The sequence below is a fragment of the Magallana gigas genome, chromosome 4 (assembly GCF_963853765.1).
Source record: "Magallana gigas chromosome 4, xbMagGiga1.1, whole genome shotgun sequence".
In the NCBI taxonomy this organism is placed as follows: Eukaryota; Metazoa; Mollusca; class Bivalvia; order Ostreida; family Ostreidae; genus Magallana; species Magallana gigas.
The window spans coordinates 49,759,327-49,779,889 of record NC_088856.1 but is presented as its reverse complement, the minus strand read 5'-3'; the positions used below and the strand labels follow the sequence as shown (position 1 = coordinate 49,779,889).

Below are 20,563 nucleotides of genomic sequence, written 5' to 3'. Positions count from 1 at the left end.
AAAAACTAGATCCTCGGCATCATCACACCCTCCCCGGAAAGTAAAATTACCCCCACGTCCCCTCCCCGGAAAAAAATTCTCACATATAATTTACCCTTCATCCTTACAAATGACAAATACTTATACTGTTGATTATTATATATTTATTGTACAATATTAATTATTCTTTTACCCCCGCCCCCTTCCTTTAAAAGATCAGCATCCACCGGAATAGATCATCCAGGCAGCAATGTTCATCTATTGAAAGTCGCCCCTATATTCATTGGTCAGTGGACACTCGGGCCGCCGTGTTTTACACACCTGTGGGGACCCTGACCTAATTTTAGATTGTGTGCGCGATTGAACGCTCTCCTGTATTCATGAATGTTCGTAGGTTGATACAGGTATAGGTGTGTGTGTGTGTGTGTATACATTGTATACATTGTTCAGCAGTGGGAGTTAATTGTAAATTATGGCTGCAGCAATTAGGAATACCATAGGCAGCCAATGTCTTAAAAACTCAGGTAATATAAAATGTATAGGATATGTTAGTTATTGTTAAGGTGTTTGTCAATTTGATCGACTATTTCATGTACTAAGATAGTTACATGCATGTACTTTAGAATATAAAATCAATAGCCCAGGTACCCCGAACAGGCTAGGTTTGGAGTTCAAGTACATATATATACTCACAAATCTGAATATCACATGAATAACTGCAGTTCATATCGAACAATTCAATTTAAATGTCAAAGGGATTTTAAAAAATGTATAATACATTAATAATTGATTATTGCCCTCATGTTTGGCCACAATGTGTGCTGGTCATTGAGGTCAAAGGTCACAATTTAGTTGGTGTATGTTATACTAGTTTATATATGGTGGCATAGTTCTTCTCCCTAGCTACATGTACATGAATGATAGATTACATCAACGTGCACGATCGAAATGCTTGTCAACGTGCAAGATAATGATGTTTGCATGTACATGTGAAATGTATGGTGGCACTGCCCACTACATGCAAGATAAAATAATATGCACGAAAACTGTGTCAACGGGCAAGATGATATTATGCATGCATGCGATATAATTAAATTGACATTCAAGTTTACATATTTTGCCCTTTTTCTGATTTCAATATTAGAAATTTAACTGAAGCATTATCTGACAACGTAATGCAAGATACAATATAATTGATATATTGACATGTGATTTATGAATGTTAATATGTAATGTTAACTTATTATGTAGACATGCGACATATGATTGTTTCATAAGATACCAGTGAATTATACTATCATACACCATATTTATGTTAAAATTCTAACATAACTATGAATAACTGTTGTATATGTGTTGACACAAACAATTTTTAAATTGCATGTGTCAGCATACCTATCTCGGTTTGTGGGTTTTTAGGGTATTTTAAAATTGTTAACTAGATATAAGGACTAATTTATAACTATTAATCCCGAGAACAAATTTAAATTAAAATGATCGAAGATAAGATAAGGAAGTTTCTAAGGAAAAACCCTTTTCTTTTCCCTACAAACTGTCAGGTTCACTATTATGGGCAGTTTCCTCGAAGCGTGTTCGAAGCGATTTCTCCCAGGAACCCATTGGTCCCAAGGTTGTCACGCAAGTTCCTGGGCCCGAGTCCCTTCAACTGTTGACGCAACTTGATCAAATTCAGGTAAAACGATTTTACGATTAAAATAGAATCACAATATCTTTAATGCTTGTTTGCTTCAAAATGTCGTCATCATTTACCAACTATCTTTTTACAGATAAAAAAAATGCTCTTGATTTATATTGTTTTAAATATTTTATACAATACTCTCTTCACACACACTCGTTGTCATATCATACATATACCGTATGAAGTAAACGTTGCATGGAATCCGCCTATAAGTAAATGTTGTTGTTGCATGTCCTAAGACAAAATGGTTTGTCTCTCTACAGAATGCGGATGCCGTGGCTTTTTTCGCGGACTATGACAAAAGTTGTGGGAATTACATCGTAGACGCCGACGACAACGTCATGCTTGACATGTTCACCCAAATGGCGTCCATTCCTATTGGTAACACTCCTCCCCCTACCCCTAGATTGGTTACCTCCCCTTTAAAAAAAAACCCACTTCTTCACACTTACACACATGTAGAAGTAACATGTGACAATTGTTCATCTTTTTCTAAAAACAAATTAAGCGTAACATATATCGCGCCATTCATGTAGGAAAGCGTGTCATCAAATCATAGTACACGTACGTGTATAAAGTTTTAGTATAGACACAAATCATATTCAAATACTTATATACAAATACATAAATACAAAACAACCTTGATATTTTCTAGGTTACAATCACCCAAAGCTAAAAGAAGTAATGAGTAAAAAAGAAAATTGGGTAAATATTTTGTTGTTCTATTCATGATTTAGTAATGTTATTTCTGTATTCATTTCAGTACAAATGTGATAACCTAACTCTACATTACAAATATGCAGGCATCGATTTTGAAAATATGTTTGCCCAAAAATATTTTGGCCAAAAACTGATTGTTTTATTTCTGAGGCACAGCTACATAGGCTATTTTTCTATTTTGAAAAAGAGGAATAACTCAATTCTAATATAGAGAAATATGGTTATTCATTTATCTATTTATTTATTTGTTTATTAATTTGTCTATTTATTTTAATTTTTTTTTTTTTTTGCAATAAAAAGTAAAATACCTAACTACGTGCAGTATTTTGAAACGCGTAGCATGAGAAATGAAAGATATAATTGTTTTAGGCCTTCATGTTGCCTGATGCTAAGCCATACGCCGATTATTCTTGTAATAGCTTTAATATTCAATAATGCGATAGATACATCCTGCATTATTGAACGACATTTTATTTTTATTTTTTTTGGCCCTAATTCACAGACCACCTTCATCAACAGACCGGCGCTGGGTGTCTCTCCCCCGGGCGACTGGACAGAACTCCTCAATGGACAACTTTTATCAGTAATTTTAATTTACTTCAGTATTAATTACCCATTTAATCGTTTACTACACATGAAAAAAATTACCTGGGTTTTGCACTATTTTCGGCATTCATTCATTTTTTTTTAAAATTTCATCATTTATGATAATTCTCGATTTCAGTTATACTGTTTTCTTCGCCGTTTCTTTTACTAAAACACACCAAACATAATGACGGAATACGAGCTATAGGTATCATGTTCTTTATATTAACATATTTCGGTAAATAATGTTGGGTCTTATAGGTGGCACCTTTAGGCATGAAACAGGTACAGACAATGGCATGCGGTTCCTGCACGATAGAAAACGGACTGAAAGCCATGTTCATAGCTCATGAGGTGATTAGACTTCTAATTGATTTTAATCAATTGAAATTTTATCAATTTGTTATTTTAAGATTTATCAGTGTTTTATATCTATCAATATTTTAATTGTTATTATGATAAAGCGACGTATGTTTTCAGAGGAGGCGGAGAGGGGGAGCGCCACCTACACCGGAGGAGATGTCCTCCTGCATGTGTAATCTTCCGCCAGGGAGCGCTGACATCACCATCTTGTCTTTCACGGGGGCCTCCCACGGGTGGACACTAGGTCAGCTTTATGAAACATCTGTCTAATTCAGTTCTGTACAAATTATTTTGATGTAGAAATTTCTTCAAATTAAATGCACATGTACAGTTACACTCAAATATAGCGAACAAAAATATAGATACTTTACGGCTACATTGAAATTCTGCATGTCTGTGTCGCATGCAGCAAAATCTTTATTATATTTCATTAAACAAATGGTATTCAGGGGCACAGGCAGCCAGCCACGCCAGCTGGCAGCAGAAGCTGGACTTCCGTAGCATGAAGTGGCCAATGGTTGACTTTCCGTGTTTGAAATATCCTCTTGAAGAACACGAAAGAGAAAATCGACTAGAGGAGGGACGATCCCTCAGCGAGGTGAAATCTCAATCTAATCAAAATTAGATCCGTCACGCTCTCGTATTTGATATGTCGCTGTGAGGATCTCCTCACAGCGACATAGATCTCCTCACAGCGACATAGATCTCCCCACAGCGACGACATATCAAATACGGGAGCGTGATAGCCTTGTACCCGAGGCCTTCTGAGTGCAAGCTTCGGGCTTGCTTTCGGAAGGCATCGGGTACTAGGCTAGGGAGCGTGAATTAAGGATCTAATTCTATTTAGATTGGGTCAAATCTAATGCATAGAACAGAGTAATTTCTCGCAGCGCTTCTTGGCTCCCTCTTCTGTAAACTACTAGTACATGCATGAACATTTTTTGAAATACTAGTACATTTCAATTTATAGGAAAAGACCATACCCTTTTGAGGTTGATATAGTCATTTTTTTGCTGAAAGTTCGAATTCAGAGCTTCTAGTTGCAACTGAGCAAACTTAAGGAATGAATTTCAAAGCGAATGATGTTGGAAATAGCAAAATTATACTCTGTCCCGAGTTTTTGCTTCCACCACTTTTTGCTTGATATTTCAATAATAGTAAATACCTTTGTGCTCAAACTACGTTCATCCACTAATATGAAAAATGTCCAGATTATCTGTTTTGAAACGCCCCTCTACCGCTTCAGGTTTCAATACACATCCAAAAATTGAAAGTCTACGGAGATTTTGCATTGCATCAGCCATTAATAAGCCCGGATGATAATGTTAAAAAATTGCGCGATGTATTCCGAGTGTATTCCGAATGGAGAAAAGATGTAAACATGTCCCATTACAAATCTCCGTAAGAAAATTGTTTTCGTTCCTGTGAAATTTTAAGAGTGAAACGGGATAATTGTTCAATGAAGATATCTTGGATATATTTCCTTTCATCGATTTCAATTGTATTTCTTTCACAGGTATGTGTATTTTTATCAAAAATCATCAAAAAGTGGTGGAAGCAATAACTTGGGACAGACTATAGTCTAAATGATATTGTTTCGGGTACGATAAAAACCTATCTTTGCATAGATAAATTTTTCTGACAACGCTTGACAAAATCTAGTGGGGTATAATACCGGGTAACCCTGATCAATTGATACATTTTTACTTGTGATCATCATAAAATGACTTAAATGTACATGCCTATTTAATTAATTTAAGAAAACAATTGGTAATAAATGGTTGTACTGTTGTGTAAAAAACATCTTTAATCGATATCGTATTTGTTCCCACTTCAGGTAGCTGACAAGATAGAGCGATATAAAAAAGATGGCCGCCCTGTGGCAGGATGCTGCGTGGAACCTGTTCAATCAGCAGGGGGAGATAACCACGCCAGTCCGTGGTTCTTCCAGCAACTACAGCAAATATGCAAAGAAGTATAAATAATGTTCAGCTATGCTTAATTGTAAACATTCTAAAATATATGCGTACAGTGTATATACATATGTATTTTGCAACATGCATGAGATCTCCACGAGAAGTTTTAAAAAATCTAATCGTTACTGGCTAATATAAACTTACCGTGGTTTTTTTTATTTTCCTAAAAATCAATTTTCTAACATTTCTAAACGAATAAAACTACATGTATATAGCTGTATTGTAAAGCATCTCTAAAGATGATAGCTCTAAAATTGTATCATTATGCCTAAATTACATTCATTTAACATTGGCGGATCCAGAGGGGGGGTTCCGGGGGTCGGAACCCCCCCTTTCTCTCGGACAATGAATTTTTTTTTGAAAACTTGTAATGCCTATTTAAAGGCAATTCTCCCCATTTATAATATAAATACTGAAATTATCTCAAATAAATGCTTTTAAAATTGCTTATTTAAAGAATCTTTTACAACGTACCGTAATTTACATGTACATGTAATTCTTTATGAAAAACCCCAACAATTTTTTTTATCGAAAAAGGTGCTTCTTTTTACTCATCAGCATCCGGTGTTTACATCCATGAGTAAGCATGTGGAAAATTTAAAAAAAAATTACTTACGCAGTTTTGCTAAAAACACACATTTATAATAACATCTACAATGTATTTTCTGCTTTACTTCTTTAAAAAATCGACTATAGTTCATACAGTTTTAAACTGATTAGCCATCGAGTAAAACAACGTTCAAGTACGAGTACGCGCATTCGTTTTACTTTTAACAGTTGCTTTCAAATGTATTGTTAATTAATTAACTTAATTATAATAGAAAAGTTCTACTTCGTTTTATACGAAAACATTGACCCGCTTATGCAAGTTATGCTATTTTTCTGGAATGCTAGCTATACAGTACCTTCATACCCACATGAGAAACAAAAGAAAGCCTTTTTTGTTTTGTTTCCAAGAATCGGAAATTATGTTACAAAATACCGTGTAAGGGGTTTATATGTAAAGTTAAACCATTATGAAAATGCACAACTTTTCAAAACTTTCCTGAATAAGATCGCATCTGTACTAGTGCCGGATGATGTGGCGCACCCATTATACAGAGGTTACATCAAGTTCCCTGGGACGACTATTGCTTGTACAATTGTATTACACATGTTCCATCTATTCAGCAGATAAACTATCCCAATTTTTGTCATATCCTATCATTTAGACCTTTATTTAAGATGACAATTGATAGAAATTGAAATCAATCAATCGTTCAGAATTTAAACATCAAACACATATTTTTTTTTTTTACCAAAAATTCATTTTTATAATAGCTTATCGTAATAAGTCTGAATTATTTTTTGTTTCTTAGTGTTTCGTTCTATTAAGCATAGCATAGACGCACATTCTCATTGCTGGAGACTTGGTTTTATGAGGCTAGATATTATGCTAATCTTCCTTACCTAAACCAAACCGTTCTGTTCAATAATGCAGTGCACTCTGATATTAGAATAGATATGAAATAGATATTGACGAGATAAATGTTTATTAAATTTATGCACGGAAAACATTCGAAAGGCCTTGTTTATTGATAATGAATTTTGCACGCATTAATTTTCATCAATTGGAACCCCCCCTTTTCAAAATTGCTGGATCCGCCTCTGCATTAGAATGGTGTAGCTCTTTTGATGGACGAAATCCAGACGGGATGTGGATCCACGGGAAAGTTTTGGGCCCACGAATATTTCCATCTCCCGGAGCCTCCGGATATCGTTGCTTTCGGTAAAAAGATGATGACTGGCGGGTTCTACTACAGAGAGGAAATGAGACCTCAGGAGGTAAAATCCAGTGTTCTTAGCTATACATGTATGTGTTCTAGGGAAATAGGAGTTAGTAATACGTGTCTTACTTGCAACTTATTTCAACGGATTTAAGGGAAGTGCAGTGCACAGCACTTTTAGGACATGAAACGAAGTCCATGTGCTATGTTTAAAAGCGCTAAGTGCAGTAAACATATTTCGCCATGCACACATTGATCTTTTTTCTATTGTGAAAGTGTATTGCAGGGCAGCAAATTTGTTCACGTTTTCTTACCGTAGTAAAATGATGAAAGCTGTATATGAGTACATACATAGCTGGTTGGATATTGAAATCTCTAATCTTTTCATTGACGATCAAAAAGAAAAAAAGCTTCAAATAATTAGAGTGTTGCTTGTGTTTTTTGACAGCCTTTCCGAATATTTAACACGTGGGTCGGTGATCCCTCCAAGATCGTGTTGCTGCGAGCTGTACTAAGTACCATCAGAGATGAACACCTTTTGGACTTGGTATCAGACACCGGGGGACACCTGTTGAAGGGGCTACGGGAACTAGAGGTTTTGTTCTGATATTCTATTACATATTTTAATATAAATTAAATATATGACATATATACAAAAGTTTTAAACAAAAGTTCTTACAACTTACGAAGTGAAGTGGGAAAACGTCCATCTTGGAATCCAAAAGATTGTCTTAATTGTAGGCCTGGTATATTTAAAATTTCTTAGTTCAAGAATATTTCTCTGTAACTCTTAATATTTAATTTTTTAGCTCAAATATCCCTTTTATGCTAGTAACGCCCGTGGACTCGGAACTCTCTGTTCTTTGGATTTTCCAAACACTTCCGAGAGAGACCAAATGATCATCGGTTTGCGGAACAGAGGTATATATGATATTATAGATAAATGAGCTTCAATTAAGTCAATGATTTACATGATTTTAAAAGCCAATACATATCAAACAGGATATAACATAATGATTAATTCAATCTTTTAAAGGTAAAGGGTAGCAATTTCTCATTAAGAATTCATTAAGTAAATAATATATCTTAAAAACCTTTTCTTAAATATACATGTATATCAATGTTAACAATCTCATAGCAATTTCTATTTATTTATTTATTTTAATTATTTCATTTATTATTAATATTCAGGTGTCAATACAGGTCCAGGTGGCGAGAGATCCCTCAGACTTCGGCCGTCCTTGACCTTCACTAAAGGTCACGCTGACATATTTTTAGAAATTTTGGAATCAACAATACAAAACAATTGCAATTTATGAATAAAGCTCAATTTTGTTACGTTGCATTATATTCCTTGTGTGTTTGATTTACTTAAGGAATCATTCTTTGAGTATTATGAGGTGATAATTTCGGTCGGGGCGGGATCAAATCCAAAAAAGCCCGAACGGCTTCATGATAGATTTGATCACGCTCCGATCGAAATTATCACCTCATGATATTCAAAGAATGATTTCTTATTACTTATATTTATATAATTTTAAGCCATCGTACGATCAAATAATTATTTAATTTTACATGTAGATAAGCAAACTCCGCTGGCGTCTCAATTTGGCGTCATTTGAAGTTATTGGTTAAAAAGTACAAAGTGTTATCAGAAGCAAATTAAAGACACTGGAAAATGTAAATATTTAAATGTATGCATATGGGTAGCAAAATACGGTAGGATTCATGCAGACAAAGTTGCTGATACCAAAGGTCTCTATCCTGATAATGAATGAGCGTCCGACAATTTTTCTTCTTCTTGCGTTATATAAAGCAACGTTTCAACTTTGGAATAGTATGGTACACCATATAATATCTCTTAATTAACGCTGCATATGGTCAACAAATTAACCGTCAAATCGGTCTAAAATGTTGAGATATGATTTAATTGTTTTGCTATATGAACTAACGGTATCATTCATATATAGTAAAACAAAATCCGTATATTTCACCTTTTGAATTTGGGTACATTCCTTTTTTATAAAGAGTTCTCGTTCTGAAAGAGATCAATAGATTTTAAAATTTTTAATTTTAGAGCTATCTTAGTATAAAATCCTTCACATTCTACATTGGAAACATTGGATATAAATGTATATTTGTACGTATAATTATCTTTTTAAAAAAAGTAAGATATATTCAATAGATGTGCGAGAAGGTGTGTTGGGGTAAAATGTCTGAAAATGTGTAAATTTGTGTCAACGGTAACTCGTGAATGTAAACTGCGCATTACGGCATTTTCCAATATTATCCGAATGACTGTTTTCATACCTATAGGCGAGGTAACGACATTACCCACAATGCATTATTACTGCACCGTCGCCATACTGGTAGAAGAAAAGTGATAGAAAATTCTATACGTTTTGTATGCTTGTTAATGGTAATTAAGGTAATAGCTTACATGAATTCATTATTTCAATAACGTTTTAAGAAATAGGTGCATGTTTTATATGCGAAGACGTTGATGTTCATGTGTTTGGGCTGAATTGGCGCACTTGACAAAAACTGAAAAATCTACGCGTAATTGCCCTGAATAAGTCTGGTTATAATTTCAATCTTGTTAATTTTCAACATAAATATCTAAGCCTGTTTCTCTCTTTGTTATTGTAATATATTCAATTTGGTAAAGATTGTCACGGGCTTATTCAGATTCTCTATCAGAGAAGCACATGTTTAAACTGCTAAAATCGTCCGGTAAGGGTCTGGCTTCGCGGTAGATTACTCAAAGTACTTGGTGATAATCTATATGAACAATATAGCTAATCTTTAAAAAATTCATCTTTTAAATGATTTAGCTCTCAATTATACTCTTTTTAAGAAACTTGATTTCAAAGGATTTCAATCTTGGGTAACTAGACAACTTGTGTCCAATGTATTTAATATTTGCACATCATGCATCATGACACTCTAACTTGGGAATTTGTCAATAAGATATTTTAATTTTTTTTTTTTGGGGGGGGGGGTGGGGATCAATTTGAAGTGTAGGATGGATTTGTTAACGGGAATTGCATGCAAGGGATTTTAAGCCCCAGGTCCTGTAATTTGATCTTATTAAGCTGTAGCTGCAGGTCTGTAGCTCCCGGTCTAAAAAAAATTCGAATGGACGACCTTGGAGCTACAGTGCCTCTTATAGTAAAAAGCTGCAATTTACGTCGCACAAAAAATTGCGCTAGTTTTTGACTGATTAATCTTATTTCCGAACACATTCTGTTCATATATTTGATTTCAAATAATTTCTCGGACATTTTACTAAAGATATCATCACTTTACTTGCCTCTGATATTCTTTTAAACACCATCACCAGTCCCGTAAATTGAAGTGATGCAGTTTGTATACATGTTAAAATGTCAACTCTCGATCTCGACGTGAATTTAACATAACATTTTCTGGGGTCGATTTGTGTGTTTTGGGGAAAGTCTGAGGCAAGGAAAGAGACGATGTCAGTAGAAAATTGCATGAAGAATTTAATGGTACTAATTTTTTTCACAGAATTTGTGTGTAAATAAGGTTAATCAGTCCCAAACTAGTGCAATTTTTTGGGCGCTGTAAATTGCAGATTTTTACTATTTTTACTACTTACACTGTAGCTCCCAGGTCGTCCATCCGAATTTTTTTAGACCGGGAGCTACAGACCTGCAGCTAATTAAGCTGTAGACTCGTGTTTTCTTTCATGACAATGTGCTAGCCTAATAGATGCATGATATTTTCCTAAAACGAGACCTTTCATAAACATATGAACATTTTAATTGCAGTGAAATGGAACTTCACCCATTTGCCCTTCAGCAGGGCCAATTTGGATTTCACCAAGGCAATATAGGAATAATTAACATGAATCCCATGCAGTTCAACAACGGCGGGGAGGAATATGAAGAAGGAGAATACATCAATGAGAACTACGGCTATGAGGAAGGAGGGTATGACCTTTTACCTGGTCATCTGGGCCAGAAACAGAACATGGACAACCAGGCGGACTATGATAGAGAGAGGGACAGAGATAGGTATGTGTTGAGTTGTAGAGGAAGGGAAAGAAATGGCTTTAACTCCCTGCTGTAGTAATAGAATTAAAACTGCAAATTTGATGATAAGAAATAAAATTGTTATTTCTCAATGCAGATCAAGAAGGCGTGATAGAGACAGGGATGGACGCCGAAGAGATGAGAGGAGGTCGTCTCACGATCGTGACAGAAATCGTAGACGAGACCGGGATCGTGACAGGGACCGAGATAGAGGAAGGGATAGAAGAGACAGGGAGAGAAGTTCACACAGATCATCAGATGATGACAGGGTAAAAACTATAAACCTTTCACGATGGGTTTGAATATTTTTTTATGGATAGCACTTATTTATAGTTTCTGTAAATCTGAATATAAATTACTTAAATTCATGTGTATGTTGTAGGATTCAGACAGTCGTGATAGCTATCACAGGTCTGATCAGAGAGAGGATAGAGCGGGGGAGAAATGGATGACAGACACACCCACAAACACCATCCTGCTCCGAAATCTGCCGCCACAGGTGGAGGAAAAAGACGTAAGAAATTTAATGACGAACAACTAATTTTGGTTATTCCATAATTTTATTTGTCCTTGCCCAAATATCAAGATGATATGTGAAAGCCCTGTTGATTATAGGGTTCTTTTGTAGAATACATTCCATAGAACATTGATACATGGATATGTAATTAATCTGTGCATTCTTTGCTGTAGATTCGAGCAGAACTGATGATGTTTGGGGCACCTGTGCGCGATGTCCGTCTCATGAGAAGAAGTACAGGTAATGACAAATGTGAACCAGTATATATCACTCCATTATACATGTTCAGCAGTACTATAACAATTACTAGAGTTATAGTTGCAATAGTTACTCACTGTCAAGTATAATCTAATCTTATCGAAATAGATCCTGTTTTTAAGCTTTTAATGCAAAAAAGCTCTTGCAGTTTTTGAAGAAAGATTTTCATCAATTGTTAATGAATAAACAAGTGTAGTCAAATCATTTGTTTATAAAAAAAAAAATTGTAAAACTAAATATTAATAAATTGTTTAAAGATGACAAGGTAAACCTTATGTAAACATGTCACAAACATACAAGACTGTAACTGTTTTGTTACCCCCAACACTCGATGCGACAGAGGGTAAGTTGAGGAAATCTTGTGATGACCCTTGGTCCCAAACTTCTGACTAAGGGAGGATAACGCTGAATTTGTTGTGCCCCTCGTAAGATAAAGCTTTTTGTTCTAATGACATTTAAATCGTTGAACAGGTACCTCACGGGGCTTTGCATTTGTGGAGTTTCAGAGTGTGGCAGATGCCCAGCGGTGGATGGATCATTATCAGGTCAAAACAAATGTCTAGAGTGTACTGAAAGTCTAGGGAAAATGTATTTAGGTTTTCCTTGGGGGGGGGGGGGGGGGAGTTTGCATTAGTTTTTATCATGTGCAGCTAATGAAGGATAGGGATAAAGAAAGAGAAATGTAATTGATTGCCAAAACAAAATCAAACTCAGATGGGAAGTTCAGAATCTTTTTCTGTGCACTGGATTAGGAAGAATCATTATCTTAACTTGGTTTTTCTTAAAGTTTTATAGTTTAGTCTAAAATGAAAGTACCTTTTAATGGTTACATGGGTATATGTAACAAATGCTTCAGACGTAAACAGCATTATTTAATGAACCAATGAATGATAATAGGGAAATCAAAAAAATTATTTAAGTGAAAGGGAAGAAAAAATGAAAATCAGATACTTGTACATGGTATGCATATGTAATAACCACAAACTATTGAACAATTTGAGCTTGTGACTTATCAGTATTAGAGCCCTTACTTGGTTTTCATGAATGAGAGGGGTCAGCTAGGACTGGAATGTGACAGTGAGCTAATGACTAAACTAATGATTAACTGTTTTACAATTTAACGCTTTGTTCTTTCTTTCCCTTTTCTCTGAAAATTACATGTTGTGTTTTATTTGCGAATTTTTCCCTTGACCCACAATAGATGAATTTGATATGTTGCAGCATGCTTTCTCATGCTTGTTTTCAATGCTCTTAATGTTACAAAGACTACAAATGTATGTACGACACTTGACAAAGGATCCCAGCCTAACATTGCAGTGGCCAATCCCTCATGACCCCATGGACTTGTCTCCCAAGCCGAGAGCGTTATCTTCATCATCTGTCTGTCTATTGCAGGGCGTGCTTAACATCCAGAACCATTACTCAGCCACCATGCACTACAGCACCCCAAAGACGCTTGACAAGGGCCCCATCCACAAGACAGACTGGACCTGTAGCAAGGTAATGATGCCCGCTGGTGGGGTGGCCAGACACCTGGCTGGTGTGTCAGTGTTAGGGAGGGGCTAGAATCTAGGGTGGGAAGGGGGGATGGAGGAGGTTTTTTTTTTCGTTTTTTTTTTTAATTTGAATTTTTTTTCTACAGTAGAGCAAAATGCAGTTGCACACACAAACTACACATTTTAAGCTGTAATGTGAACTGAAATTTAAAATTTGTTATCTACTGTGGAATTGGGTTATTTTCTTAAATGTGGTGTCAAGTTGTTTGAAAATGATATTTAATAAACAAAAAACAAGGGAATGGTGAGTATGAAAACAAAACTACACAAAACTCCAATCAAATACACAAACATATTATAAACTTTTGTTTACTTTTTGTACAATGAATGTAAAATAATAACTAGGATAATTTAAATTTCTATGTAAATTTCTTGACTTTTAGTGTGGCGTCCATAATTTCAAGAGAAGGGATCACTGTTTCAAGTGCACTTTGTCGCGAGAAGGTAGAGTATATCATACACTTGGAGATTTGTCAGGTGTGCTGCTCTCAATGGGCATGGGCAAAGAACAATAGGGGAAGGGGTGTTAAAATGCTTCAAATCAGTGATACAAGATCTTAGAGGCACAATTTCTGAAAGATTAAAGTTTAAAACTCAAACAAGTTTTTAAAAATGATGTAGGTGAAATGAAAACAAAAAGAAATAGTTGATTGAGATTTGAGAAATTAAGTGATTTAGTGGGTGTTTGACTAGAAATAAGTCAAGTAAGACATATTTAATTTACGAAATGTATTATTCGACACTGTATCGATTATGTTGAAAGAATGAATTTAATTAGCAAGAGTGTAGAAAATAATTGCAGAAGAAATATCAGGGTGTGTGTCTTTGTAATGAGAGATGGTGAATGCGATTGCCATTGGCATTTATAGAGAGAAAGAATGTGGAAAGATATATGCTTCCAATTCCTGTATTTGGCATTGTGTAAATTGAATGGGATGAAAAAAGGGTAGACCCAGAGAAAGATCAGGGGACTGCACAAAATCAGGCTGGTGGATGCAGTATTTGTGTTGAGTAGATGTAAAACATACTGTTTTGTATTTCAGAGTCTGAGAGGAAACAGGAAGGGGATGGCTTTGACCAGGTCGGCACAAATCCATGCAATAGTAAGTAACTTGGAGCATAGCTAACCAGGTCTATCGATTTTTATTCGTTGAAAAAGTAATGAGATACCCATTATGATTTTTTTTCCTTTGGATATCATTTTAACCTTTTTGCCTTATTTGTGTATAGAGTGTACATTTGCTTTTCTGCTGTGTTTTAGCCTTAATTTTGCGAGGATTAGATGCTTTGACAACTGAGGACAACATCTTGCACGTAATGAGTCAGATCACCACTTTCCCCCTGAAGAATGTTCAGATCATCCGTGATGATGCCACAAACACGTCCAAGGGGTTCGGGTTCATGGAGCTGAACACTGTCAATGAGGCGTCTCAGCTGATGGACCAGTTCAATAACCACGTTCCACTTGAAGTGGATGGCAAACAGCTGCTGGTGAATTATGCCAAAAATACATTCTCCACTGTGTAAGTAATGGTGGATTAATATCCTGGTGGATGCTTCTCATTAAAACTTTTTCTGCTCTAAATTATGAAAACAATATGTAGAATACCAGAGTAATACTTACATTTCATGTCTTGAAATAAAATACTAAATATACAATTAGGTTTTACAATTAAAGCTGCCTCAAAATTGAAGTAAATTACAGTTTGAACTTTTGTTTAACAGGATGGCCACAATAAGTGCTGCTGCAAGCCAGTTGGGTACAGCTCAGGTATATATTTAGTTTAAAAGGTGTTTAAGATTTATCAATGCTTAGATAAACATTAAATGAGAATTAAAAACTACAGTCTATTTGGGCAAGAGTTTTGATAAATAACCTGCTGAAGCTAGTTTTTCATAAATTATCATCCATGACGATGTGGTGTTGTAGGGCCAGGGCTGGGCTTACAACCAAGCCAACCAACAGGGTTTCTATGATCAGAACTATTATCAGGGTACAGACTACAACCAGGCAGCCTACAATCAATACTACGAGGGCACGCAGAGTAAGTTCCTGCATTAAAAGGAAGCCCAAACTGTGTACACATGTTGACAGAAAACATGGGTTTTTCTAAAGTCCAGTAACTCGGGTTTAATAATGTACTTAGCATCAATTTTTGTTAATTACGTAATTTGTGTCACGGAAATGTAGATTAGTTGACAATGGTCTTGTGATCTTGTCAGTAAAATGTGTTGTAGCAAATCTTATTCCAGTGAACATTTAACTTAGTAAATGAACTCAACAACAAAATCAACAAAAACTAGAATAAATTACCAAATATTGTGAACACTAAGTACATGTAGTAGTATTCTGCAGCCAATTTTAATAACATCATATGCCATAAAGGTTTAAACATGTTTTCGAAGGCACATGACCAACAAATGTTCAAATGTTTTTGGACAGTTTAATAGTGAAATAAGGGACTCAGGTTGTGCTCCTATTTTTCAGCGGATTCTACAAATGCAGCAGCAGCTGTAGCCCAGGCAGCCATCAATAAATCCCTGGCAGCCAAGGCTACTCCACAACAGAAAAAGGTCAGTCTCCATACAATAAAGAACAAACACTTTCTGTTGCCATCTTTTGCCTTGTTTAATTGTGATTTTATTGACTGTACAGGGCCAGACCAAAGAACCGCCTCAGGCACCAACTCAAGAGCAGATTGCTGCCCAGGATTACCCAACATATCGTATGTATTCCACAAAATTTGATATTTTCTCAAAGAATTGCATTGGTGTTTTGCACAACCTAGAGCCTATGTCTAGCCTCAATGGTGACTTAGGTGTAGAAGTTGTGCCAAAGAAATATCCACACACATTCTGTTTGTGACGGCCGACCTATTTGGTCGTCATTCATGTTGTTTTGGAACATTGAATTTATGGGAAAACTGTGAACACTTCTCATCTAATGAAATATATTTGTTGGCACCAATTTTCATGGATTTAATGGATGAAAATTGCAGTTTTAAGGATATATAAATTTATAGCAAATAATCATATAAGTGCAAAATGTTAACAGATATTGCATATATTCATGGATCAACTTAATAACAAAATCCAAGAAAACTGGTTTTTAAATGAATATTGATAAACTAAGTGTTTCAAGAAATTTAAGGTTTCCTGAACTAAAATTTGTCCGAAATTCTTTGCTTTTTGTAAAAATATGCAAGGTTAATTGTTAAGATATGCAACTGAAATATAGCGTTATAGTATAACTTTTATCTAAAAATTGAGCCAAATATATATTGATAAGGCATATTTTCTCAATAAACGTTAGGTTTAGACTGTATATGCATGTAATATAGCTGTATGCACAATTCTGGAGCCAAAGTCGAGCCTCTCTGGAGACTGAGGTGTACAGACGGTGCTATATAAATTACCAGGATTGAGTACCACGGGTTGTGGTCAAATACTAGGTCACTGCTCATGAAGTTGTTGGAACAGATAGTTTCAATCTCTTTCTATAGTGGGATCATACTCTAATTGTTTTGAATAAAATATTTATGAAAGGAATTAAACAAAATTACATTAGATATTCTGATTCTGATTTCCCCTTCCAATGCCAAGTTTTTCACATATATAGAATATGACTTGGTTATTATACTATGCTGCATAAGTTGAGTTTTGCTGGGGGTAGGGGTCATGTGGAAAATAGAATATGAAAATATTATACACAGTTTTGTTGGAATTTACTTTGTTTGAAGTTAATGATGAGGTGTATTGTTCCCGTAGCTCCCCCTGACGTGTCTACATACCAGTACGAGGAAACCTCTGGGTACTACTATGATCCCATGACAACCTTGTACTATGACGCCAACTCCCAGTACTATTACAATGCTCAGACAGGCCAATTCCTGTACTGGGATGCAGAGAAGTCAACCTACTTACCAGCCCCCACTGGGCATGGAGCCACCCCAGCAAGCGAGGGGGAGGGAACATCAGAGAAGAAGAATAAAAAGGAGGAAAAGAAGGAGAAGAATAAGATGGCAAAGAAAATAGCTAAAGTGAGTTGATAAACTTCACAGTGCAGATGGTGTATGTGTGCGGATAAAATTTGTATCCGAATGAATCTCATCCTGCATGTTGAAATTGTTTCTTTTAGATGACATACTAAAATTTAAGTGTTTCTTTTAGATGACATACTAAAATTTAAGTGTATTACATTGGTGGAGGTATTTTGACTTTTTTTGTTCTGTTTAAAAGGACATGGAAAAATGGGCTCAGACCATGAATAAGCAAAAAGAGGCAATGAAAGGCTTTAATGCAGCACTGAAAGCTATGAATGGACCTAATGAAAGGAAAGAATCAGCCACTGCTGATGCAGGCTATGCCATTCTGGAGAAAAGTGTAAGTCACTGAAAATTACACATCTTCGAAGTTTTCATTTCAATTAGCAATGTTAATATTTATTGTAAAATAAACAGTTTACTTTTAAATTTAAAATACTTCATTGAAATAAATAAATTGTTGTTTGCTTTTCCAGGCTAAGGGAGGTTTAGAGGACAAGAAGTTGATGCCTCCACCAACAGTAGCTGTACGTATTGACTATACAACACATCAAAAATCTTGTCCCTTCATCTTGAGAAGTAGAAATACAGTCACATTTGCACAGCTCATAATGAAATCTCTCTGTTGTCTTTATTACAGACTAACTCGCCCAGTCAGGCGTCGGGCGGTGGTAAGCCCGGTCTGGTGGCATCCTACGGTGGTGACAGCGATGAGGAGGAGCCTGGTGATGACGACTCTGGAATCCTGGACGAGAGCCGACTGACGGACTGGAACAAGCTGGCCTGTCTGCTGTGTAAGAGACAGTTCCAGACCAAGGAGATCCTCATCAAGCACCAGCAGATGTCTGACCTCCACAAGGTATCATAAAATATAACTATGTTTTAACATGTTTGATAGGCTTGGTGTTAACTTCTATATTCTACATACACAAGTTATCCCAAAACTTTTAATATGACCCCACATCATGAAATCAAGCCTAGTTGCTATATGATACCTTGTCGGTTTTGTTTATCATGAGATAAATATGAGCTAATCAGTAGTGAAAATATGTTTGATGTAGGTGGGGTTTTTTCTTCAATGTTTCACTATTATCAAACTCTTCTCTTTTAAGTCCATTGCCCAAGAACTGATGAGATGTCTTGTCAAATTTGTATATTGTTGTTGAAGTCCCTTGTTTTAACATTAAGTTTAGGGACTTTAAGTGGAAAAAATATGGTCTTTATTTGGACTAGTTGATCATCCTTGTAATCATTATATTTTTCAGCAAAATTTAGAAAATCTTGTGAAGATGAAGGCTGCAGCAGGTGGGAATGACTCGGGACAGTTTCAAGTAAGCGCTAATGACTGAATGAAATATGTTTGAATTATGTTGTATTATTATGCAGCAGAAGAATGTGATTGGTACGTTATATGTGGGTTTCTTTTTACACAGTATCGAGACAGAGCCAAGGAGAGACGTGACAAGTACGGGATTCCCCCTCCCCCAGAACCCCGACACAAGAGACCAGATCTTCCTGTACCGTAAGTTGTGAAATTATCCTCATGTAATGTGGCATCAGAGAGCAAAAGCAATTCTTAATGCTTGTATGTTTTCAAAATTTCTTCTTATTTGACATAAAATTTCAGATTTATTTTTATTACATGTGAAACAATGGACTCTTGAGATAATCCTAACTGGTCATTTTGTAGGTATGAGCAGCCTACCAAGTCTGGTATCGGAGGAGACAACATAGGCAATAAGCTACTACAGAAGATGGGCTGGAAGGCTGGCAAAGGGCTGGGCAAGTCTGGACAGGGCATCGTCAACCCCATCGAGGTCAGCATACTATAGAGAACTCAGTTGTCAAGTTTTATATGGAGAGATGATCTCTTCACTTGATAGTCATATCTGTCAGCTTGATCAATGAATGGAAAAAAATTTGTTGTTACTAAACATTGACTAAAAGATAAAAAATACATCTATATAGCAAAAGAATTTGCAATCCTTCGTTGTCTCTTGGATATATATTGATAGATAGAAAACGAAAAGAAATAAGTTTTGATGATTGAATAATAATTGGTCTTTAATTTCTTGGACTGCAAGCATATACTAAGAGATGGGGTACTTCCTTTGTTGTAGGCTGAGAGGAGAGCCCAGGCGGCTGGACTAGGTATGAGAGGAGCTAACTATGGCACGACCGCCGGCGACGATTACAGAGAGTCCGTCAAGAAAACCATGTTTGCCAGATATCATGAAATGGACTCCTGATGAAAAATGATGCTAGAGTGACTGTGTATGTGTATTATATAGGATGCTTGTGTGTGGATGTGCTTAAAAGGAACTGGGAAATGCAAGGAATTCTGTTCTAACCAATACAGACCTAGAAAGGGTGTACTGTTGTTGAAGGAATTATTCAATTATTAATCATTTCATTTTGCGTATGACCTTTGACATCTGTGATTTTAATTTGAACTTGTTATGTTAAAAAGATAATTCTAAAGAATCAGGGGATGATTGATAAAGAATTGGAGAATGCCAATAGTATTCTACCATTGTAAATATATAAATGCAGCAATAAAAATCATTACTGTCAAAACTGTTTTACTGTTTAAATGGTGATCTTATTATTTACTTGTTGATAATTAATGTGAATTTAAAACTGATCTATTTTGTCTTAATCGTTAACTTATATTTTAAATAGTGCAATGTAAATGAAATAAAACGATTGCAAGAACGGCCCATTGGCAAAGAAAGACAAAATTTTTCAATTGAGTAAAATATAAGCGCCAAACTGCTTGTTCTGTTTGATAGTGCACAGCTCAAGTGCCTCAGACCGTCTAATTCAATATCTGACAGAAAAGTCAGAATTTGCTGCTTAATAATAAAAATTCATAGTAAGTTAAAACTATGAGCGCCAATCAGAATGTTTTATTTTTACCCTATTGTTTAAAACCTGTCGAAACCATAATCGTTAACGTACATTAGATATATATACATTCAAGAGGGAGCCTCCGACAATAATCACAGGATATAACTGTATGTTAATGAGGACAAGAAAGGCTAGG

General features: G+C 35.6%; 2 protein-coding genes across 2 annotated transcripts; both read left to right on the top strand.

The window, feature by feature from the left end:
* Positions 1–340: 340 nt before the first annotated feature.
* Positions 341–8,438, top strand: LOC105331957 (4-aminobutyrate aminotransferase, mitochondrial). The gene is made up of 13 exons (XM_066082732.1): positions 341–503; positions 1,539–1,672; positions 1,942–2,059; positions 2,334–2,383; positions 2,901–2,981; positions 3,245–3,337; positions 3,464–3,590; positions 3,796–3,944; positions 5,184–5,321; positions 6,979–7,146; positions 7,537–7,683; positions 7,898–8,009; positions 8,280–8,438. The coding sequence occupies exons 1-13, from the start codon at positions 452–454 to the stop codon at positions 8,405–8,407; spliced, it is 1,497 nt and encodes a 498-aa protein (XP_065938804.1). The 5' UTR covers positions 341–451; the 3' UTR covers positions 8,408–8,438.
* Positions 8,439–9,376: 938 nt separating this feature from the next.
* LOC105331958 (RNA-binding protein 5) lies at positions 9,377–20,086 on the top strand. The gene is made up of 22 exons (XM_011434352.4): positions 9,377–9,516; positions 10,880–11,125; positions 11,241–11,412; positions 11,526–11,657; positions 11,834–11,900; positions 12,390–12,463; positions 13,314–13,418; positions 13,858–13,918; positions 14,518–14,577; positions 14,736–14,997; positions 15,200–15,245; positions 15,405–15,519; positions 15,963–16,048; positions 16,131–16,200; positions 17,243–17,514; positions 17,714–17,857; positions 17,994–18,044; positions 18,158–18,376; positions 18,783–18,848; positions 18,951–19,039; positions 19,208–19,334; positions 19,638–20,086. The coding sequence occupies exons 2-22, from the start codon at positions 10,884–10,886 to the stop codon at positions 19,764–19,766; spliced, it is 2,589 nt and encodes an 862-aa protein (XP_011432654.3). The 5' UTR covers positions 9,377–9,516; positions 10,880–10,883; the 3' UTR covers positions 19,767–20,086.
* The last annotated feature ends 477 nt before the right edge of the window (positions 20,087–20,563 follow it).